Here is a 25090-nt window from a genome sequence, read left to right as displayed (position 1 = left end):
AACCACAAAAGACCCAGAATAGCCAAAGCCATCCAAAGCAAAAAGGACAAAACTGGAGGAATCACACTGTTTGCATTCAAATTATACTATAAAGCTATAGTCACCAAAACAGCATGGTACTGGCTGAAAAACAGAAACAGACCAATAAAACTGGATGTTAACACTTCTGCCCAGCCACTTTGGGCTTCTCATGCCTCTGAACCAACAGGCAAACAAGGGAGTTGGCTTGCTGGTTGGGATGACTCATCCTAACTACCAAGAAGAAACTGAAGTACTACTCCACAATGGAGGTAAGAAAGAGTGTGTCCAGAATACAGGAGATTCATTAGGGAATATCTTATTATAAATATGCCATGTGATTAAAGCCAATGGAAAACTACAACAATCCAAATGAGATGATATTACAAATGGCTCAGACCCTTCAGGAATGAAGATTTGGGTCATTCCACCAGGGAAGGAACCATGCATGACCAGTTGTGTGCTTGCTGAAAGGTAAAGGGAATGCAAAATGGATATGGAAGAAGGTAGTTATAAATTTCAGCTACAACCACACAACCAAAGCAAAAATGATAAATGGGATCACATAGAGTTAAAAAGTTTCTGCCCAGCAAAGGAAACAATAAACAAAATGAAGAGACAGCCCACAGAATGGGAGAAAATTATGAAAATGAGGACATAATTGTCCTAAGTATAAAACAAATGTATTTGCTTTCTTTCCTTTCTTATTCCTTTATCATGTAACATAAGATACGCAGAGTTTATATCATAGTATTCAGATATTGTTAATTTTTTTTTTTTTTTTTTTTTGAGACGGAGTTTCGCTCTTGTTACCCAGCCTGGAGTGCAATGGCGCGATCTCGGCTCACCGCAACCTCCGCCTCCCAGGTTCAGGCAATTCTCCTGCCTCAGCCTCCTGAGTAGCTGGGATTACAGGCATGAGCCACCGCGCCCGGCTGTTAATTTTACATCACTGTAAAATTACAGGATATAAAGAAGAATAACAATCACTCAATGACTTTACCTTCTCTTCTGAAAAAGGGGTTAGTGAATGTACAGTTGTATGCAAGACAGTGGTATCATGTTAGATGGAATTATGACTTTGCTATTGTCTTTATTTGGAGATTAAGCATGGTTTAAAGTGAGGTGATGCATAAGAGCACTGAAAAGAAAAAAACTCTTGTTTTCTTCTGTACATTCCCAACACTCTCAATACTTGACTCCTGACATGGTGTGTGTGTGTGTGTGTTTCCACAACAAATCAATTTAATTATCCAACAAACATCAACTGGATGTCATCTGATTAAATTCAATTCTTCCACTATCTACTTGGAGTTAGCATCACTTCCCTAGGTGAAGGGCTCAGCTCCACTATACTACTTCCTGTCATCTCACATGCCAATTGCAAGTAGTGTCTTCTCAAGTTACCCACAACATCTGTACAACTTGGCTATAGAACAAGGGGTTCCCATGACCCATCCTCAGTTTTAACAATTTGCTAGAAATACAGTATTTGGGGGAAAAGTTTACTTACTAGGTTACTAGTTTTTTATAAAAAGATAAAATTCAGAAACAGCCAGATAGAAGAAACAATTAGGGTGAGGTATGGGGGCAGGGTGTGGAACTTCCACACTGTTTGTAGGAACACCATTCTTCAAGTACCCCCACGTGTTCACCAACCTGGAAGCTCTTTGAACCCCAGACTTTGGGATTTTATGAGAAATTCATTACATAGGCATGATTTATTAAATCACTGGCCATTTATGATTAAGTCAATTTGCAGCTTCTTCCCTCTCCTTAGAGGTTAGAGGGTGGGGCTGAACATTTCAGCCTTCTTATCACATGGTTGATTCTCCTGCAAACCAGGAAAATCACTTCATAAATTACAAGGGGGTTAGGAGCACTGAATCAGAGATACAAAGCAAACATTAACTTCTTTTTATATTACAATATCAGAGGTACCAAGTTGACAAAGGGTAGTTTATGATGGTTAGTTGTATGTATCCACTTGACTGGGCCATGGGGTGTGCAGATATTTGATCAAGCATTATTCTGGGTGTGTCTGTAAGACTGTTTAAAAAGATTAACTTTTAAATCAGTCTACTGAATAAAGTAGACTGAGGAGATGAATAGACCAAACAGATTAACATTTAAATTGGTAGGCCTAGACTTCCCCCATTAATGTGGATTGCCTAAATCGAATGAAAAGTCTGAGTAAGAAGGAACTCTTCTTGCCTAACTGCCTACAAGATGGAATTTTGATTTTTCACTGCCTTTGGACTCCAGACTGAAACATCAGCCTCTTTCTGGGTGTGAAGGCTGCTGGTCTTTGGAATGGACTACATTATTAGCAATCTTGGTTCTCAGGCCTTCAAACTCAGACTGCAATTTTGCAAGTGACTGCCCTGTGTTTCCATCTTGCCAATTGTAGATCTTAGGACCTGTCTGTCTCCATAACCACATAGCCAATGCCTTATAATAGACCTCTTTATTTATAGATAGATAGATAGATAGATAGATAGATAGACAGACAGACAGATATTCTCTATTATTTGTGGTTCTCTAGAAAACTCTGACAAATACAACTAGAAAATAAAACAAAAGTAATCTATATTGGAAAAGAAGATGTGAAACTATCTCTATTTATAGATTACTTGCTTTTGTTTATTGAAATTCTAAAGAATCTATTTAAATACTATGGGAAGTAATAATGAAATTAATAGAATAGAATAGTTAATAGGTTATAGAATAAATGATGAATATTATCCCACAAGCACAGGGGACCAAAGCAAAAATGACAAATGGGATCACATAGAGTTAAAAAGTTTCTGCCCAGCAAAGGAAACAATTAACATAATGAAGAGACAGCCCATAAAATAGGAAAAAACATTCGCAAAATACCCATCTGAGAAGGGATTAATAACCAGAATATATACAGAGCTCAAACAACTCTATAAGAAAATAACTAATAACCCAATTTAGAAATGGGTAAAAATTCTGAATGGACATTTCTCAAAAGAAGATATATAAGTGTCAAACGGATATAGGCAAAAGTGCTCAACATCATTGATCATCAAAGAAATACAAATCAAAACTACAATGAGATATATCGCCCCAGTGAAAATGGCTTTTATCCAAAAAACAGGCAATAACAAACGCTGGCAAGGATGTGGAGGAAAAGGAACTCTAGGACACTGTTGGTGGGAATTTAAATTAGTACAACCGCTATGGAGAACAGTTTGAAGGTCCTCGAAGAAAAACTAAAAGCTGTGATATAATCCAGCTATCCCATTTCTAGGTATATACCAAGAACAAAGGACATCAAGATATCAAAGAGATATCTGTACTCCCATGTTTATTGCAGCACTATTCATATTAGCCAACATCTGGAAACAACGTAAGTGTCCATCAACAGATGAGTGGGTAAATAAAATGCATTTAAACACAGTGGAGTACTATTCAGACATAAAAGAGAATGACATCCTGTCATTTGCCACAACACGGATAGAACTGGAGATTATTATGTTCAGTGAAATAAAATAGGCACAGAAAGAAAAATTTCCCATGTTCTTCACTTATTTTTGGGAATTAAAAGTTAAAACAATTGAACTAATGGAGACAGAGAGTAGAATGATGGTTATTAGAGGCTAGAAGTGTAGTGGGGAAGGGAGTTACAGAAGTGAGGATGGTTAACGGGAACAAAATTAGTTAGGATAAATAAGATCTAGAATTTGATAGCACAACAGGGTAACTAAAGGCAATAACAATTTAATTGTGCATTTAAAAATAACTAAAATAGTTGGATTGTTTATAACATGAAGAATAAACTCTTCAGGTGATAGATACCACATTTACCCTGACGTGCTTATTACACATTATATGCCATCAAAATATCTCATGTACCCCATAAATATATACACTGACAATGTAGCCACAAAAATTAAAAATAAAGATTTTTTAAAATATCAATATTAAAAATTCAATTATATGCCATACAATAACAATGAACAATCTGAAAATAAAATTAATAATACAATTCCATTTCGGTAGCATTATAAAGAATAAAATATCTAGGAAAAAAATTAGCAAAGTAAATACTAAATGTATATGCACCTCTAGGTGCACTGGTGTAGAAGTCTCATCCTGCAGATATGGGGAGCCTTGACTCCATGGCTTGGTTGGGTGCCACCAATATGCAGCTCTCACTGGTTGAAGTTAGATGCCTGCAACACTCCCAAGCTGTAATCACAAACTCGTGGCTCTGTCTGTATGGGATTGTGGAGTGGGCACTACTCCCATGGATCTACGTTGTCCTAGTGGGGAATCTCTGTGATGGCTCTCCCCAATAGCAGTTCTTTGCCTGAGCCTCCTGCCTCTCTGGGGCATCCTTTGAAATCTAGATAGAAGTAGCTATACTCTCACAGCTTTGCTAAGCACAGTGCATACTGCATCTGGCTTGCTGCAGTTGCACCTGGGGTGGCTGCAGAGTGCTGTGACAGAATGTGGGGAACAAAGTCTGCCATGTGAAGTGGCCCCAGCAGTGGTGGCCCCTTCTTTGAAATTGTTTTGCCTCCCAGGTCCTTACACTCTGGTACTGTAATAAGAGAGACAGCCATGATTACCTCCAAAATGGCTTTAAGGTCCATTGTCTTGGATAATACGCCCTGGCTTCTGTTTAGATGATTGACTAATCTCCCCATTATCTGCATGAATATCATCTAGCTTTTGTTGGAAAGGTTGATCCATACTAAACTCATTAAGTTTGGTCACAGCATTTGTGTTCTCTCCCAAAAAGCTTTCTCATGTTTTCCAGTATGGATAGGCTGATACTTTTCCAAATTTTTACATTCCACTTCTGTTTTGATTAACTATTTTATCATTAAGTCATCTCCCTTCCTGCATTTTACTATAAGCACTCAATTACAAAAACCAACCATGCTGCTCCTTAAATGCTTTGCCTAGAAATTGTCCCAGCCAAACATCCCATTTTATTGCTCAAACTCCTATCTTTCACAAATGATTAGGACATGAACATAATTAAGCCAATTTCTTTGTTACTTTATAATAGGGATGGCCTTTTCCCAATTGTCCAATATCATATTCCCCATTTCTGCCTGAGACCTCAACAGAATGGCCTTTGCTGTCCATATTTCTATCAACATTATGTTCATAATCACTTAGATGTTCTCTAAGAAGATTGAGGTTCTCTCTACATCTCTCTTCTTCTATTTCTTCACCAAAATTTTCTTTAATGTTCTGTTCACTGCAATGTAGTCTTTTTCTAGAATGTACCTCAAAATGCTTTAAGCCTCTACCCTTTACCCAGTTCCAAAGTTGCTTCCATATTTTTAGGTATTTCTTATAAGGGCACCCCTACATCTTAGTACCAATCTCTGTTTTAGTACATTTGGGCTGCTATACCAAAATATCGTAACAGGGTAGTTTCAAATAAACGGGAAGTTATTTTAAAATTTCCAGAAATTTTAATGATTTCCTTTTGGAGCCTGGAAAATCCAAGATTAAGGTGTTGGCAAACTCAGTCTCTGGTGAGGGTCTTACTGGCTCATGGACAGTTATCCTTTTACTATAACATCACGTCAGAAGAGACAAGCTAGATTTCTGGGGTCTCTTTTCTCTTTTACAAACACACTAATGCCATTCTTGAGGACTCTGCTTTCATAACCTCCCGAAGATCCTGCCCCCCAACCCAACTTTCTAATATCATCACCCTTGGACTCAGGATTTCAACATATCAACTTTGGGAGGCACTAACATTCAGACCATAGCAATGATCTAGAATTAAGGCAAAACCTTCTTACACATGACACTAAAGGTAAGAGAACAAAATAAATAAATTGAACATCAAAATTAAAAACCTTCTTTTACTTTAAAAGATACCAACAAGAAAGTGAAAAGACAACTCATAGAATGTGAGAAAATATTTTGAAACTCCACGTCTCATAAGATACTTGTATATATAATCTAAGGAACTCTTATGACACTATAATAAAGAGACAAATGGCCAAATAGGAATAGATACACTACTGAGAAGATAAACAAATGGCCAATAGTCAATGACATATCACTTCACATCCACTAGAATGGCTATAACCAAAAGAAAAATACCAAATAATATCAAAAGTGTGAGGAAACTGGAATCCTCATACACTGTTGGTGGGAACATGAAATGGTATGGCTGCTTTAAAAACCAATCAGGTAGTTTAAGGTTAAACATGGGCAGGGCGCAATGGCTCAAGCCTGTAATCCCAGCACTTTGGGAGGCCGAGGCGGGTGGATCACGAGGTCAAGAGATCGAGACCATCCTGATCAAATGGTGAAACCCCGTCTCTACTAAAAATACAAAAAATTGGCTGGGCATCATGGCATGTGCCTATAATCCCAGCTACTCAGGAGGCTGAGGCAGGAGAATTGCCTGAACCCGGGAGGCGGAGGTTGCGGTGAGCCAAGATCGTGCCATTGCATTCCAGCCTGGGTAACAAGAGCAAAACTCTATCTTAAAAAAAAAAAAAAAGGTTAAACACAGAGTTATGACATTTTCACAGGATTCTTAGGGGCTTGCTTTACCAGCTGGAAACGTTTGTGTCTGGTGGTGCCTTTGCCAGAGTTTTGCTTGGACTTGCTGGGCTCCTTCTTCCTATTTGGCCTGGCAGGCTGCACTCGGCTTACACTACTGGCCCGAATCCCATACCTGCAAAGGATAAAAAGGTTGTGGAGTGGTGAGGGGTGCATGAGTGAGCCAGTGGTCCAGCCACTGGGTACAGCCAGGCTTACTGGTTATGGTGGGGCAAACAGTTCCAGTCACTAGCACAGGAACCAGTTCCCTGTGAGCCTGGACTGGATCAGGCGTACTGCAAGTGGGTTCCACTGCTGGCCCCAGGGAACATGGTGGTTCATGGAAGCTTGGAGATGCCAGAAACTGCAGAGCCCCAAAGAGGGTGTCAGAGCCCTGGATCGGGGAGCTTCTAGTTCTCGACCCCCAAAGAGCTACAGCTCTTCTTATCACCTGCAATGTGGCAAACAAGGGGCATGTTTCAGCCCTGCTTGTGTTACAGCTCTTTCAGTCCCACCATTTGGTGGGTCCTAAGTCCCTGTCCCACATCCAGGAAGAATGAGGTACATGAACAACTGGAGGGTCAGTTAGGTGAAGAGGTGCTTTATTGAGCAACAGTACAGCTCTTAGGAGACCTCGAAGTGGGTAGCTTCTTTCCACAGGCAGGTCATCCTGATGTCTGCCCAAGTCTGGCTGAGTCAGGGGTTTTCATGGGCTTCAGGTGGGAGGAAGTATGTGCTGATTGCTCTGTGGGCAGCCATGTGTGGCTGGGAAAAAGCACTGTAAGTTCTAATGTTGGTCCATGGAACTGGCAGCCTGCCCCTCAGGCTTCAGGCTGTCCCAGGCCTTAAGGTGGGGTATTACCAGGGATCCTGGGGGCCAGGGACATTACCTGATGTCCCTGGCACCCAGGCTGTGCTGAGGGGCACCCACAGGGCCACATCAAGCCACCCTCACACCCCCCACCCCTGCCTCCCTCCAGCATGTTCCAAGTCCGGAGAGGAGGACAAGGCAGCAGGGGATGGCATGTCAGTGCTGCCTGGTGCGTACACACACCCAGCTAGGCCAGGATGGCACCCAGGCTCGCCTCAACTTTGCTCTGAAATTAGAGCAGCACTGGGAGCAGGGAGAGGCTTGGCAGTGGGAGCAGGCATTTCTGAGTCTATGGGATCAGGGCAACTTCCAGCTGTGCCCAGGAGGGTGGGGCTCCCACCCCTCCAACTTGGAAGGAATGAGGCTTCTGCCTGTTCTTGGCTCAGGCTGGCCTGTGGAGTGCATATCCCCAGCAGTCCCTTCCTGCTGCAGCCAGTGTCTTTGCAGCAACTGCTCCATTTGGGCTGCTGTCATCAGTATGACCTAGCAATTCCACTCCTAATGTACCCATGGGAAATGAAAATAGATGTCCAAACAAATACTTGCATGTAATTATTCATAGCAACATTACTAATAATAGCCAAAAAGTAGAAACAACCTAATGTCTATTAACTGATGAAATTATAAATAAAATGTGGCACATTCATACAATAAGATATTATTTTGTGATGAAAAGGATGAAGTACTAATATGTACTGCAGCATGGATGAACCTTGAAAACATTAAACTAAGTAAAAGAAACCAGTCACAAAAGACAATTATATGATTCCATTTATACGAAATGTGAAGAATAGGCAAATAAATAGAGATAAAAAGTAGGTTTGTAGTTCTAGGAGCCAGGACTGAGGACAAATAATAGTGACTGCTAGTAAGTATAGAGCTTCTTTTGGGGGGTGATGAAATGTTTTATAATTGATTTCAGTGATGACTGTACAACTCTGTGGACATACTCAAAACCATTGACTTGTATGCTTTAAATAAGTGAATTGTATGCTACGTGAATTATGTGTCAATAAGTCTCTTATTTTTAAAAAAAGAGAAAGTAAATAAATGTTAGAGTCTTGCTTTTAAGATATGGTTCCTCTAGATTCTAAAACATCTTCACTTAAGGCCACCAATAAATGTGTATGATTTATTAAAATAATTTTTTTCTAAAGTTTTCTTAAAGGAAGTAACTTCAAAGGAACTTATGTTACAGTAATGAAATGAACTGCAAATAAATTTTTACTATACTGGTACCATTTAAATGAAATTCTATGACAGCAATGATCTGTCCTGTGAGTCTGTCCATGAAGCTGAAGCTTTCAAAAACAGTTAAATGTTTGTTTTAAGTTAAAAACATCAACACTTTAGAAAAAAGCTTGGCAATATTAAGCTGTGTTTAAATTAGTTCATTTATAGAATTAATTAGGTAATATTTACTGAACAACTTTCTTACTGTGTTTACAGTTTGCCCTACTCTGTATTTTTAGTTTCATTAGATAATAAATTTGCTTTTTGTTTTTAAAGAAAATTCCTAGGTTCCTTCCTTTGGTAGTAGGATTATTGTATTCAGTTAACAGAAAAGCAGGCCATAATAGGTCATGGAATTACATGCATATTCCATATCCTTTGAGTTTTGCTACTACAGAGATGTTTAAAAATACCTTATTAGTCTAACACATTTACTTATTTACTTGTTACAGTAAATGACAGAGGGCTTGAAATTGCCAGTTTCCCATAATAGTAAGGAAACTCTTTTTACAAAACACATATTCTAGTCAAAACTACAAAGCATTATGTTACATTATAAGAACTGACCCAAATATTATTGCTAGAGAGTCCAAATGAAATATGGGTCAAATTTGGCAACCATATGCTACTACTTTAATTAATAATTAATAGCAATAGTAATAACACAATTAAAATTGATATAGGTCTTTAGTTCATAAATGATTTCACATATATTAGTTTCTTTGATTCTTATAACTTTTGAAGTATATGTTATCAATTATCTCTACTTTGTTGATGGGAAAATTGAAGCTAATAAGTTAAAATACATGTCTGTGTTCTTTAAGCCAGTAAGGAATTTCATGTAATGATCTGTCCATTTGCAGAATAACTGAGTGTTAATCACAGGGTTAGGGGTATGGCCCCTTCATCAGATTAGCTGTGCCTCATTTTAATCACCTAGAATTAAGTGCTTTTAGGTTGTAACTGTCATTGGTGCTATTCAAGTATTTTTGACCCCCTGACTACTGAGCACAGAGTATTATTGTACTTCATGACCCCCTTCAGGTTGAGTGGAGCGCACAATCATTTCTGGCCAATGAGTCATGAGCAAAAGAAACATGAGTTACTTCTGGGCCAGAAGGGGTAGGATGGAAAGAAAAATTCTGCAAGTGGGTTATGAGGTGTAACTGCAAGAGAAGTCACTCCTACTTCCACTCCTTGATTCCTGGGCCCATGTGTTCTACCTATGGGAGAGACTGTACCATATAATGGACTCTGATGCCAAGTGTACATTGCATCCTCCAAGACAGAAGCCCATTATTTCAGGATGTTGTCTCCAAAATGGCACCAAAACTGAGTCTACAGTAAGCCAATCCACCTTTCAGTCAAGCCAGCTACTTCCAAGCTATAAAATACACAGTAAGAATAGTTGGTTTTATGTGCATGAGCCCATGATGACTTCTTTTACTCTGAAGTGAGTTCCTTCATCAGATGTGATGCTCCATGGGATGCCATGGTGGTGAATAAGACATTCTCTGAATCCATAAACAGTGGTTTTGGAAGAAGTATTAATGGCAGGAATGGTAGATTTATATCCAGATTGAGTTCATTTCAGTGAGGATGAATCTCTACCTACTCCATGAGGGCAGAGATCCAACATAATCAACCTGCTGCCAGATGGCTGGCTTGGTCCCTATATCCCAGGATCGGTGCCATATTGAGGGCTCAGTGTTGGTTTGTGCTGTTGGCAGATTAGGTACTCAATGGTAGCATTAGCCAGATCAGCTTTGGTAAAGGATGTTCATGTTATTGAGTCCATGCATAGCTCCATCTTTGCCACCATAGCCACTTAGTTCGTGGACTCATTAAACAAGGAATATAATGTCTAGGGGAAAATGTTGACTGACATCCCGGAGTGCATAATTCTACCCACTTAAAGCCTCCTCTGCAATAGTGGCCCTCTGGTGGGCACTTCACATTCACAAATAACTTAACCTGTGGCCATTCTGAAAAGTCAACCCACATGCTTCTTCTGTAAGCTCCCTTTTGAGTAATCACCTAAAACGGTTGCTTCCAAGTCCTTGACCATTCAACTAAACTATTTGCAACTACCCATGAATTATATGAACTTGTATTTCTTTTTTTCCTTCTGTCACCCAGGCTGGAGTGTAATGGTGCGGTCTCGGCTCACTGCAACCTCCGCCTCCTAGGTTCAAGAGATTTTCCTGCCTTAGCCTCCCAAGGAGCTACAATTATTGGCATATGCTACCATGCCTGGCTAATTTTGTATTTTTAGTAGAGGTGGGGTTTCTCCATGTTGGTCAGGCTGGACTTGAACTCCTGACCTCAGGTGATCCACCCACCTCAGCCTCCAAAAGTGCTGGGATTACAGGTGTGAGCCACCGGGCCCAGCCATGAACTTGTATTTCTAGCCATCTCTCTCTCCAGACATATAGATGACCAAATGTCACACTTGAAGTTCTGGTTACTTGGAGAATGTTCCTTCACCACTGTTCTTCAGGTTTACCCTTTTGTGGGGTTGCAGTGCTGTAGCTGCTCTTTCCAGATGGTGCTAGCATATTGTGAAGACCTATCTCTATGTCAAGCTCAGGATATTTCTTCCTCAGTCACTTGGTTATAAGGAGATTCCCAAAATACCATTGTTGCAGGTTATTCTGCGACCATTCCTGGTAGCAATTCTGTATTGTTCCATGTTTACTCAGGAGATAAAAAATCACACAGTCATTTAAGGAGGCAAAATTTAATATAAACTATTATTAACAGAGAATTGGAATAATAAAGAATTGGCTAATGAGAGTCAAAATAATTCTATAAGTACATTAATATAATATAAAATGTGACCACTACCCATAGTGCTGAGATAAGTACCCAAGGACAAGCCCTCTCTTGCTAGGAGTGAGATCTAGATGTCACTGCCTTAGCTCCACCTTAGCTTTCTGAATGTTGGAGAAATCAGTGAAGTACCTCATGGTAGGACTCAATGGAAATATACCCTCTTGTTGGTGTTGAGCCTCAGAACTTGTTAGGTGCCAGGAGAAGCTGCTGCCTATTTTAAACTATCAGACTCAGGAGCTTCACAAGTCCTCCTCTTCAGGAGTCTAGTGCACTAGATCAGCTTTGGGCTGCTGTGCTTGACAGACGTCAGGGAATGGCTGGACTCCAGTGATGCCCGTGCGTGTCAATGCCTGGGACTAAGAAGAGGGAAAGGGGTGCAGCAACCTGGGCAAGGGACAGGCCCACAATATCTGGGACCATGCCAACACAGTTGTATGATTTTGATAGTGAGTCAAATACCATAAAAAGTTTTGCCCTACAGGAATCTCATATTGAACAGTGGAGAAAAAGCGCTCTCTACAGGACACTGGTAAGAGAGCATATCAGAAATAGGAAGAGAAAATATCCTTCCTTCTGCAGTATCCCTCCAGATCCTCTAGTGACAACATTTAACATCTTGACAGGTGGCAAAGGAGAAATATCTATAAGGTTCATCTCCATTATCACAGAGCAGCCAATGAGAGTCCATTTCGAGCAGAGAAGCAAAGAATTAACAATCAGCACACTGACTGTATTTTTCATTTCTATGACTTTTTGGTTCTTCTTTGTAGTCTGTCTGTTGTTATTCTTTTATTTATTTTATAATTTATTTTTTGTACACTGTATTGTTTTATTATTTAAAGTTATTTGAGGCTTTACTCATAAACGTTTTATACGATGACTCTGATCCATGATAGCTTCCTTGAATGCTTTAAATTATGTCTTGTGATCTCATCTGTAGTACAGTTTTATCTGTTGAAATTGTCGAGTGGGTTGAGAAAGAGATATTTTTATTTGCTTATGCCAGAGATCCCAGTTACATCACTAACCCAAGAACACTTTTAATATTTTGAATTGTGACTTCCCAAACCATGGGTAGGATTTGGGAGAGTTATCTTTCCTACATGGAGCCCAGGCTGATCCTGTTATTGACCGAATACCTTATAAGTTTACATTTCCATTATTCCTATGATAATTCAAAGGCAAACCTTTAGATTATTGAGACTGGTCCTATACATTCCATCTTGGGGACAGGCAGAGTAGCAGCCCAAATGTTTACCAATCTCATTCTCTCACATAAAGTTACTTTTTGTCTCCCGGAAGTTAATTACTTTTTTGCAACTTCAACCACGAATTTAAAGATTCTTATTACAGTTCTTCAGGATTGGTAGTGGAAGAATTTTAGAATTATCTGTTCTGCTAAATTCCAAGAGCTGAGAGCCCCTGAATATCCTTGTAAATCCTTATTTTATTTTATTTTTCTTTAGATATGGGGTCTTATTGTGTCATGGGTCTGAAGTGTAGTAACACAGTCATAGTTCAGAGTAGCCTCGAACTCCCAAGCTCAAATGATTTTCACACCCAGCATTCCTAGGAGCTGAGACTACAGGCATACACTACCAACAACAGCTAATTAATTTTTTTATACCAATGGAGTCTCCTTATGTTGCCCAGGCTGGTCTTGAATTCCTGGCCTCAAGTGATCCTCCTGCTTCATCCTCCCAAAGTGTTAGGATTACAGGCATGAGCCACCACATTTGGCCCTCTTTTCAATTTTTTAAGACAACACATGCAACGTTCTTTTCAATGAGGAGTAAATTATTTCCCACCGACCACTTACCTTAGGTAAATTACTAAACTCTGTTCATCAGTCCCATCATCTGTAAAACAGGGATGGTAATAATAGCATCTACATCATAAGGTGTTGGTGAAGATTAAATGAGTAATCATATATAGTTATAAGAGTGTCTGACTAAAAGTAGACACTAATTATCTTTCACTGTTGATACTACTGATGAGCCTGTAGATAATATGAATATTCTCTGGGGCCTGTGATAAGTTCTGGAAGAAAGTTAAAAAAGACTAACATTTTAGAGCAAAGCATGCTCTCTTTGATAGATTTAAGACACCAGCCCTTGGCTAGTTATCAGCTTCTGGCAAAGACGAATGCATTAGTCTGTTTTGTGTTGCTATGAAGGAATGCCCGAGGCTGAGAGATTTATAAAGAAGAGAGATTAATTTAGCTCACAATTCTGCAGCCTGTACAAGCATGGCATCGGCATCTTCTTGGCTTCTAGTGAGGCCTCAGGAAGCTCATAGTCATGGCAGAAGGCAAAGGGGGCACAGGTGTGTCATGAGACAAGAGAGGGAGCAAGTGAGTGAGACAGAAACAGAAAAAGGCAGAGAGAGAGAGAAAGTGAGAGAGAGAGAGAGAGAAAGAAAGAGAGGTGCTATGCTCTTTTTTAAACAATCAGTTCTTGTGTAAATTAATAGAGCAAGAACTCACTCACTAGCACAGGGAAGGCAGCAAGCCATTCATGAAGGATCCTCCCCCATGACCCAAACATCTCCACTAAGCCCCACCTCCAACATTTAGGATCACATTTCTTTCTTTCTTTCTTTTTTTTTTGAATCACATTTTGACATAACTTTAGAAGGGGTCAAATAGTCAAACGATATCAACTAGATACATGAGTATGTGACATCAGTTGACCATGTGATCCAAGCAGTTCCTCATGAAATGGGTGCTATAACAATGAAAAAACTCTTAAAATTGAATGAGCCTTCCTTCAGCAAACCATACTCATGTGGAAATGTTATTTAAGCATACACTGCGTGAGCATTTAGCTCTTGCTCCCAGCAGGTCTACCCCTATTATCTCATAGGGAGTTCTCTTCGAACAGTTAACTAAGGGGTAAAAACGCCAGATCTGGCTTACAGATGGATCTTTATAATTTGCAGAATCAGTTAGTAGTTGTTGCAGGGCAAAAGGGCAGTGGACAAAAGAAATCCTCCCCTTAGGATACAACAGTGCCAAATCTGCTTCAAAGGGGAGTTAGAATGAGGATTCTATGCTGTTTGCAGGACAAGGGCTAGAGGTTTGACTTGACGGGACTTAGAAGAAACAAGGTAGAATCTTGGGGTCAAGAAGGTTTGGGAAAATGTGGGTGAGTTTCTTCAAATGGCCCCAGAATAAAAGCATATTTATATGTAGCTTATAATGTTTTCCAAAAAAGCATTTCATTTGATAAATTTATATCATCAAAGTAAGTTTGAAAATAATGCTTATTCTCCCATGGATGTTAATCCTATTGCTTTTCTAGAAACTCCAGTGCTTGTTCTACGGCTTCACATAGCCAGTGGCCATAGTGGCAGGGAATTATGCTATGCATTGGCTCAAAAATAAAGATTTCCCCTCACTAAAGAATAACTGGCTACTGCTCAGCACTCAACTTGCCACAGTAGCAGCTGTGCAGGGCCCTTATTCTGCCACACTGCAGGATCCTATGATTGTCTTTAGTAAAAAAGTCAGATTGGCTTTGCCTTCTCTGCTCACCAAATTTCCCTCGACATGCTCGTTCATGAACTTATTGACTGGTCTATTCCTCATCAGATTTTGCACTTCATATATTTTTTCTAACTCGTTAAACCATGTTCTAGCAAAAGGAGTAAAGCTTTTGGGCAATGCCCATGGGGTAATTTATCTTATTGCAAAACCCACTACTAGAAACAGCAGACTTCATAGATGGTGGAATGGAATAGTAGAGACTCAGTTATGGTCTGAGGATATCCTATCTGGAAAGTACAAGGAAGAAAAAGCTTTTTAACAAGATGTATATGCATGAAACCAGAAATTAACATATAATAATATTTGTCCTAAACAGGACAGAAGTGGGTAGAGCTCCTCTTAATATTACACCTATACTCAAAGTTTTGAACTATGCTAGTTTAAAGACTTTTAGTACCTGAATAAGAATTCTTCCATTAAAAAACCTAGTGATAGTCTCATTTAATGGGAAGCTGAGACTACAGAAGGAATAGGCATATTGCTTTGGAGTTGTACTAATAATGAGTAGGTTTGGGATCTTCTTCCTTTGGTGGGCTGTGAACTGCATGCTCAGGTATTAAAGCACGGAGGTAGGGGGCGTATGTGAAGAAAGGCAATATTATTGTTGGACAGCCAAAGGGTGAATTATAGTCAGGTTTTTCCCTCCTCCTCTTCCTCTTCTTCCTGTTGGTCTTCTTTTTTGGTTGACAAGCATCAATATGACCTTTCTATGTTTAGAATATTCTCTGCCTTCGGAATCTCCATGAAACCTGGCCAATCTGGCCAGCAGACATACTCTCCAAGGTTTTAATCCTAGAAAAATCAACACAGAGAAAGGGGGTGATGGAGACATTTTTGTGGCAGAAACAGCAGGGAAGTTCTCAGAGGCAGCTGTGGGACTGCTGTCAGGGACAGCCAGTGGAGTCCAGTAACATCAGTGTTAATGACAATATTGACAGTGGTGAAGATGGTGTAGCATCCAGTATTAGGCAATATCTGTACCATTGGCTCTGTGGCCTGGTTTTTGGCTACAATCCCAGCTGTGCAGCCTTGCTTTGTTCTTCCCATTTTCTGAACCCATTCACTATGCTTTCTAGTGATTCTGTGAGTTACAGCATTATTAAGAATTTCCTGGTTCAGATTGCAATTAGAAAACCTTGAATCTTTCTTACCAGCAGAAATGAGCTTAATGAGGAAAAAATAAAGTCTGTTAACTCATATTCTTTACAGACCTTAGCAGAGAGCATTTTCAGAGTACATCTGATACTGTGGTTAATACGTATCAGGATCCCCAACCTGTAAATGTTATCATTTACTAAGGAATGTAAAACAAGTACATGAGACAAATACAATTTGCAGGATGGAATAAAATTAAATGCTAAATTGAGAACAGACTGTCATTTAGAAATAGTCTTTTTGAAAGAGATGGGACTATGTTTAATTTCTGAAGGATGGGCAGGAGATGGCATTTAAGGTACAGAAATCATCAAGCACAGGAACAAGTCTGGATATTCATGGGCCAGTGACCAATCTGACTGAAGGGTGGGTGCATGTCTGAAATCAATGGGAGGTATATTTGAATGATTAAGAGACAATATATCATTATGGCCCTGCCTGTCATCAGAAATAAAGATATTCTGTATTTCCCCAAATAAGGAATTCTTACATATAGCTTAACGTATTTAAAAATTTTTATTTTTAAATGTGCCTACAGAAAAGAGGTGGGGCCAAGGGAAGTAAATAATAAAACCTGAAGATAAATTTAAAAAGTATATATCAACGTGGGCTCAATTTTCCATTTTTTTGGAACTCAGTTTTGTTTTTGAATAATAAGCAGTTAAATAATTAAAGCTTTGTCTTGGCAGTGCAAAGACTGAAGATGATTTCTCGGTGGCAATTTTCCAGACTTGCTAGTTGTCCTTGGGTCTTGGTAACATTCTGCTCATTAACTTCAGGAAGGAGTCCAGGAGTAAAGATGCATTTGAAAGTGGCTGAAAATGGTTTGTAAAGCTCGGCTTTGCTGGCTTGACAGTGAAATGACCGCACAGGGCAGTCACTGGGTCAAAAATCAATTACAAAACAGGGGAAGTTTTCATATCTTTATTTTTACATTAGCTCGAAAATCAGAACCAAGAAGAAAGGCAACCATTAAATACAGGAAATAGAGTATTGTTGCCTCCCCCCCCCCCACACACACACTTGGCAGGCTGGGTCGGCTGCCTCCCAGCCTCGTTGTGAAAACCGCGAAGCGGACGGTTCGCTCCCTGGCTTCTTCCCAGACCCCGCCAACGCGGAAACCCTCACTCTGTGGTCCCCGACCGGGTCAATGCGAGGCCGCCCACTCCTACCTTCCAGTCTCTCTCTTCTGCAGAGGACAGGCGTCCCTTTCTCCACCTAGCCGGAGTCCGACAGCCCCAGGCCCGCGCCTCCAGCCCGCCCCGGGCGAGGTGGGGATGCGCCCGGCCCCGGCCGGCGCCGGTCCCGGCAGTTCCGCGTCTGCGCAGCGGGCGAGGGGCTGGAGCGGGGCCGGCCGGGGAGGCGCGGGAGGCGCGGGAGCCAATGGGCGCGCTCGGAGGAGCCGGGCTGGCGGCGGCGGCGGCCGGCCGGGCGCGCACTCTCGGGATGGAGGGCGAGCGCCGGGCATCTCAGGCGCGCTCCTCTGGCCTCCCGGCCGGGGGCGCCGACGCGGACAGCCCCGGGGGCGGCACCCCCTTCCCGGGCGGCGGCGGCTCCTCCGCCCTGCTGCAGGCGGAGGTGCTGGATCTGGACGAGGACGAGGACGACCTGGAGGTGTTCAGCAAGGTGAGGGCGGCGGCGGCTCCGAGTGCCGGGAAACTTCCAGCGCAACTCTGCGAGTTGGCGGCGTTGCGCTGACGGCTGTCTCTGGCGCGCTCGCCTTCTCGGGGCGGCGGCTGTGAGCTGGGGACGGGTGAGGGCCCCCGGGCTGCGGGACCCGCCTGCCAGCTCTGGCCGCACCCGGGGCCGCGTCGCCGCGGGGCCTCGAACCGCAGCCGCTCCCTCCGCCGCACTTTGACCTATTGTTTGGCGGGGCTGTGGCTTCTTGGAGTCTGCGAAGTTGTGATTTCTCTTTCTGCTTCTCTGCCGCGGAGCTCTCCTCGCTGCAGCTCCCGAACCTGGGAGGCGGGTGGCTCGAAACCGCCCCCGCCCCTGCTAGCTGCTTTTCGGGCGAGGCCAGCCCTGAACTCTGGGAGAGATCTCAGCCAAGTTCAGAGAAATTATTCTTGATTTAGTGTTGTTGGTTGTGGATTCCAGACTTGGGTGACACCCGAGGCGAGTCACAGGTCCTGTGGGAATAGGTTCGAGGAAATCTCCCTGAACAGGAGAAAACGGTTGTTTCTAACAGGAAGCTCCTCCGCTGAGGAGCTAAGGATTTTTCAGATGGTCAGCTACTGCCACCCAGCCCATAGCCAGCGCTTTCGTTTTTCCTTGCCCCCGGGAAATTTAGGACCAAAGGCTCTGGGGTTATTTTACTGTTGGAGGCAAATTGACTGGTGGGGGTAGGCTTTTGGTATGTGTACCCAGCTGGTTGTAATTTCTTATAAAAGGGTTTTAGAAAAGAAAAATACCTTTCTTGCAGGGAGGTTGAATGTCACTCCAGTTTCTCAAGTTGCTGCTAAAGAGAAGACCTGAGTTCAGATCACAACGCTGTGCTAATTACCAACAAGCCTGTTCAATTTAATGTTACCTGGAAATGTTAGGTAAAGCAAACTACCTACTTAACCACCGCATTTATTCTGGGAAAGCAAACCCAAGTTAGAAAGTGAACAAACATACTCTGATACTCTGACTCCAAAGAGGAGTATGCAAAACTTATTTCTATTTCGGCTTAAATGGAATGATAGGCCCAGGCTTGTATTGTGGACATTTAAACAGACTATCACAGTTTTGTGCTCTTGGCTTTTCTATTAAATAGTAAAGAAATGGAATTATGTTTAGTTGTAAAAGGTAAACGCCTTTTTATATAACACACGTACTTTATGTTCAGATCAACGACAATTGGCCAGTTGGTTATAAATTTCCTTTCTTCTTTACATTGCTGTTTAGATCAGGAATATTAGCCTATTGTTATGCATTGTGAAAGTTTCAAAATGGGATGGGATGTTGGAAGTGAGAATAGCATATCAGAATCATCGGGGTGTCCTTCTGTTTTTTTTTGTTTGTTTGTTTGTTTGTTTGTTTGCCCCGGCTGGACTCAAACTTCTGGCCTCAAGAGATTCTACCACCTCAAGCTCCCAAAGACCTGGGATTACAGGCTTGAGCCACAGTGCCTGGCCCTGAGATTGTTTTAAACTTGTCAGGTGGTTTCTCTTTCCCCAGATTGTTTAAATGAGGTCCTCTCGGGCAGATCTATGGTGAAGCTAATGAAATTGAAGCTTCAGCGCTATTCATTTGCTTAGACCTTTGGGCATGTTGAGGGTTGCTGGAGTTGCAGATGTTCTAGGTGGGAAGGAAATGACAGGTTGCAACCAGAAGCATTTCTAAATAAGCATTTCTGGTGAATTGCATAAAACTCTCTCAGACTAAGGAATCTAGATCTCCATGGCTCCATTCATTTAATGGGATTTCGTTTCTCATTCTGAATCATTTGTTTTTCCAACTAATTTTGTATTCTTTTAAAAGGGGACCTTCCAAACTCTGTAAGAATGTACACCTGGGTCCACCCTGCTTGTTAGTGTTAACTGTGCGTGTTGGATGCTTAGAAAAAGTTAATAACATCTGTAGAAACTACCCACATAGATTAAGGCAAAGATATTAGTTAAAATCCAAAAAGAATAGTTGGAAAAGTTTAAAGTTAGCCATTTTCATCCATTTCAGTAAGTTGAATTTCTGAACCACTATCTATAGTTAAGCAAGCAGATTTAAGAAAGTCTGATCCATGTGACCTTCCGTTTGCACTACTACTGCCTTTCTTACCTGCTCCTCTGTAGAACAAACACCACTGCTGTTCAGCCTACCCTGGGAGAGAATCTCACAATTACTTATGAAGCAGATTGCCCTTCCCCTTTAGTACTTTGAAGTTGGCAAATCGTATATTCAGTTTACATTCACCTTTGTAGTCCTCTTATTCCCTTAGATTATTTGTGAATATATGTCTGGTGCCCTCTTCCAGAAGGTTTTTAAAGAGTATGAATTTCCCCACCACTTTGGAAGGCTAAGGCGGGCAGATCACTTGAGGTCAGGAGTTTGAGACCAGCCTGGCCAACGTGGTGAAACCCCATCTCTACTAAAAAATATAAAAATGAGCCAGGTGTGGTGGCAGGAGCCTTTAATCTCAGCTACTCAGGAAGCTCAGGCAGGAGAATCGCTTGAATCTGGGAGGCAGAGGTTACAGTGAGCTGAGATCGCACCACTGGATTCCAACTAAATGACGAAGTGAGACTCTGTCTCCGAAAGGAAAAAAAAAAAAACAAAAACTTATTATTTTTTTCTACAACATATTACAAATAAATGGCAAATGTATATTTTGTTTTATGTGTGCTTTAAAAATGCAAGATTTAGTTCTTGCTATCACAATCTTATAGTCCAGGTGGGAAGATGTGACAGAAACTCTAAAATAGCAGTACAAATCAAGAGGGGTGGAAAGTAAAACAAAGTTGTTCTGAATTTTCATATAGTCTAGTGAGAAGAAAATGATGCCAGATCTCAAGAGAATGCAGAGGTTATTGACTTAAAATAATGAGTGTAGATATTAGAAGGAGGAGAACAGAACCAGTCATTCAAAAACCGTAAAATAAAAAAAGAAAGAGACAAATGGTAACAAGAGCCTAACAATTATTTTAGAACTAGGTCAAAATGAGATGAGGCTTCTAAAAAAATTGAGCTGGAGAAAAAGGGCCAATTTCTTCACGTTTAAAGGAAAAAAAAAATCTCCTTTTTGGGGAAAACAATAATTAAAATAACTCTCCTATATTTTTGAATACTGTAATGTACAGAAGAAACAGCAGTGGATACAGTGTACATCAATAGGTTACAATGAAGCACTGAGATGCTTATCTGGTACTCAGTAAATGATAGCTCTTATTGGCCTCTTTAAAGATATTTGGGATCATAAAATGAGATATATAGATTACCTAGGATAATCAGGGAACTCACAGATGAAATCATCCTCATCACCACTAGTCATCTTTGAGAAGTCATGAAATGTGAAATGCAGGCATGGTTCTCCCAAACTAGAGATAGGTAAAGATTGTTTTTAAAAAATGATGGGCAAAAGGAAGTTTAGGCAGGTACTGAATAGTAGGCTTAATTTCAGTCTTCAGGAAAGCCATGAAGTGAATTATTTGTATGTTGTTTATAAACCCTTTGGGGAAAAAAAAAAAACATGATGAAACTAGCATGTTTTATAAGAATAATGAAAGACTTAAGATTGAGTTTATGGTAAATCAGAAATATAATGAACATTATTTGAGCAAGGCTTTTGGAAAAAAATCACTCATCTTTTCAGAAAAGGTTATTTTTGAAAGAATAAAGTTGAGACATATAATGCACACTGTACATATCTTTTTATATATTTTTTCCTCTCAGTTTGGAAATTCAGTATAGTGATGGAGCAACATAATTGCACTATTCAACTATCCTATCAAATACTTAGAAAAAGATTAGGAAGTCCTACTAACTAATTTTTCACATATATTCTCTGAACAGTCCATTTGGTTTCCATTGTGTGCCTGTATCAGTCATCACCCTGATAAAAATCAGAATTCTCGCCAGTGGTTTAAATGAGAGTTGAATGAGGGGACTATTTATGGAATGATTGGCTGAGTTAGTGAACAAACAAGGAATACTGAGGTATTTAGAGAGTTATAGTAGGAAAAAACTGTTAGTGTTCCTAGCTTTAAAGGGACAAGAAATAGAAATAGCATTGCTGGAAACCACTCATACCTGGAGCTGTGGAGAGGGGGACACTTCTTCAGGAACTCTATTTACAGAGAGGTAGCTACTGCTGGAAATGTGCCAAAGCAGGAGGGAATAAGGGATATGTTCCCTGAATTCCTCTCCTCCTGCCCTTAGATCTGCTTGTGCTCCTCATTGAGTGATCTTGCTAAGGTGATTTCATCTAGGTGCGAGCCTCCTAGGGCATGTAAAATAAATGGGTGGGGTCATAGGACGCAGTGGAAGGACATATAGTGGAAGTGATGCTGTGCAACTTCCCAGGGTAGATTATGAAATGGAATGTAGGTTTCATGTTGCCCAGTAGGACACTGTGCATGTCAGAGCACCATGTAAGAAATACAACCTAAAACCTCCATGTTAGGAAACCCATGTTACATTGAAAATACATGTAAATGCTTGGTCAGCAGCCCCAGCTGAAGTCTGAGCACTATCCAGCATTTAGTGGCAGGCTTTCATGTGAAGATGTCTGTATGATTTCACCCTCCAGCATTCAGGTGCCCTTAGCCATCAGGTCTTTTCAGTTGAGGCCTCATGTAAAATGGAGGAGAGACAAGCCATTTCTGCTGTGTGCTGCCTGAATTCCTGCTTAAATAAAATAGTAATGTAAAATGTAAAATGTAAAATAATAAAATGTAAAATGTAAAATAATAAAATAGTTTTATATGACTAAGTTTTCAGATGGTTTGTTACACATCAGTAACTATAACAATAGCTAATAGTCTGTATATCATAATCCGCCTTCCAAATCATTTGATAAGTTAGAATGTTGTGTTCAGGGGTAGACTATGAAATTTAATTAGGATAAATATGAAGTTATGATGAAAGCTCCATTAGTCATTGTGAATAAAAATACCATTAAGATGTAAGCTTAGTGGTTAGGAGTAGAAACTCTCTTTTCATTTGAGACAGGGTCTCACTCTGTCACCCATGCTGGAGTGCAGTGGCATGATTTTGGCTCACTGCATCCTCTGTCTCCCAAGGCTCAGGCCATCCTCCTACCTCAGCCTCCCCAGTAGCTGGGACTACAGGCACACTCTGCCACACCCAGCTAATTTTTTTATTTTGATTTTTGTACGTTTAGCAGAGTCAGGATTTCGCCATGTTGTCCGGGCTGGTCCCAAATTCCTGACCTCTGGTGATCTGCCCACCTAGGCCTCCCAGAATGCTGGGATTGCAGGTGTGAGCCATTGCACCTGGCCCAGGAATAGGAACTCTTAACTACCTTGCCTGAGTTTGAAATCCTGGCTGTACTGCTTACTAGCATTATTCCCTAAAGGAAATTAATGTCAATGCCTCAGATTTTTCATCTGTAAAATGAGGATAAATAATAAGTATGACAATTGCATGATCTAATATATATGTTCTTCTCCCTAAGGCCTACATCCTGACCTTGTCTTAGTGGGACTTATTATTTTGATGATTCGGCAAAAAACAATAAAATAGGACTGATCCAGGACTATTTATATTTATCTTGCAAAAAATTTCACTCCGTGCCATATAGCTCTCTTACAGGTTAAGTATTCTTTTATATTTATCGTTGGGGAGGAAGTCTAGGTAGATGAAGTATAAAGGAGGTGAAAAGCTCTCAGTTCCTCTTTTTGAGATAGCATATGTGATCACCAATAAAACCAAAACAAAAAAGGAAACTTCAGAATAAGTTTGTGGAGACCTTGTATAGAACCATTTTATGTGCAAGCATTCCTAGTGGTTTTTAGTGACTGAAAAACCAGTATATACAAACGACACAATATTGAATTTAAACGCCGTATTTTCAAGGTCATATAGGGTATTAATTGTAATGTAAATGGGACCGTCTGTGCCACTTCCGAAGATCTATTCCACTCTCAGCATTTTAAAAGGAGAGTTAACAGTCGATGTCAAAACATGGCAGAGGAATATGATCTCATCTTCAGATGTCAGTGCCTTGTTATGGATTCTTTGGAATACTGAATTGAGGTGGAGCTGAGATCCGGTCTGGGCTTAGCAGAAAGAGAGCTTAGATCCATTAACATTGTCTTCAATTGGCACAGGAAGTAGCAACAGTCTCGTCACGTATTTGCTATCCAGGAAAGAGAATCAACTAAGGAATTTCACTGATGATACATTCCGGTAACCATGGCCTGTGAAGAAACTCTGGGGAAGAACAAAAAGTGATTTAGCTTGGAAGAGATGGATTAATTCCTTTAATAACTCCTTATGAAGACATGATCGAGGTGGATTAAGTGTTTACAGTTTTGAAGGGCAAAACTAGGACCTGTAGGTCAAAAAATATGGAGAAAGTTCAGACTAATTCAGAAAACAGATTTCTAATTAAAATTTCCAAAATGAAAAGAATTACCCAAGAGGATCATAAATTCTGTTACTAAAAATGTTCTAGTACACGCTGGTTGATGGGGAGGAGGAGGGGAGCGAAGGGTGTGACAGTTGAACTGTCCTTTATTTTACTTTTAAGAGGCTATGCCAATGGAATTTTAACTTACTAAATTTAAGTGTAGGAACAGTGGAAAGTCTTAATTAGATGGGCCTTTTCATCCCTTCACTTTAATTCCAAAGTGGGATGTGTTCTGTTCATTCTCCAGTTCTTCATTTCTCTTCCCAAACCCACTGTGTTTTCCATTTAATCTTCTCCTAGTGATGTAACAATTCTTTAGGTGTCCAGAATAAAATCCTCAGTGTTTACCTTCTAATCATCTCTCTCATGCACTCTCCATGTCTGCTCTTATATCTGAATGTCCCCATCATTTTTATTAGTTTCTTTGAAATTAGTTCCTTCTTTCAGTTTCCTCTCCTATGTTTGGAGTGGTTATGTGGTTATCTCTGGGAACTATTAAAGTAGCCTCATAGAGTCTTTGTTCTCCTAATATTCTGTCTCCATTCTATGTGTTCCCAGCAAATCAGTGTTTCCAGAGCACATAACTCTGATCATATTGTCGCCTTTTGCCATTCACAGCTGTTGATGATCAGGCTATTGGCCGTCTCCTTCACATCCACTCTCTCTCCTGGAGAGCCTCACCGTTCAGTTCCGTGACTGTTACATCACCTGGGAGCTGGTTACAAATGCAGTCTCAGGCCCAGTGAATTGGAATCTGATTTAAGCAGGATTCCTGGTGATCCACCGTACATTAGAGAAGCAGTGATCT

The 25090-nt window shown here is 40.7% G+C and overlaps 1 protein-coding gene across 6 annotated transcripts in view; it reads left to right on the top strand.

The window, feature by feature from the left end:
- Positions 1-17620: 17620 nt before the first annotated feature.
- SNX7 (sorting nexin 7) overlaps positions 17621-25090 on the top strand; it is a 199829-nt gene continuing 192359 nt past the window's right edge. For 2 of the 6 annotated variants that reach the window (XM_010343822.3, XM_074381385.1), the window contains exon 1: positions 17626-17837. In XM_010343822.3, coding sequence (XP_010342124.3) covers positions 17658-17837 — 180 coding nt within the window. In that variant the 5' untranslated portion in view covers positions 17626-17657. Of the gene's footprint in view, positions 17838-25090 lie in introns of all 6 variants that reach the window. The other 4 variants (XM_003933275.3, XM_010343821.3, XM_074381387.1 and 1 more) reach the window with 3 other exon arrangements.

The sequence above is a fragment of the Saimiri boliviensis genome, chromosome 11, assembly GCF_048565385.1.
Source record: "Saimiri boliviensis isolate mSaiBol1 chromosome 11, mSaiBol1.pri, whole genome shotgun sequence".
NCBI lineage: Eukaryota > Metazoa > Chordata > Mammalia > Primates > Cebidae > Saimiri > Saimiri boliviensis.
Note: the sequence above shows the minus strand (reverse complement) of the source record. Positions and strands in the feature narration are given on the sequence as shown.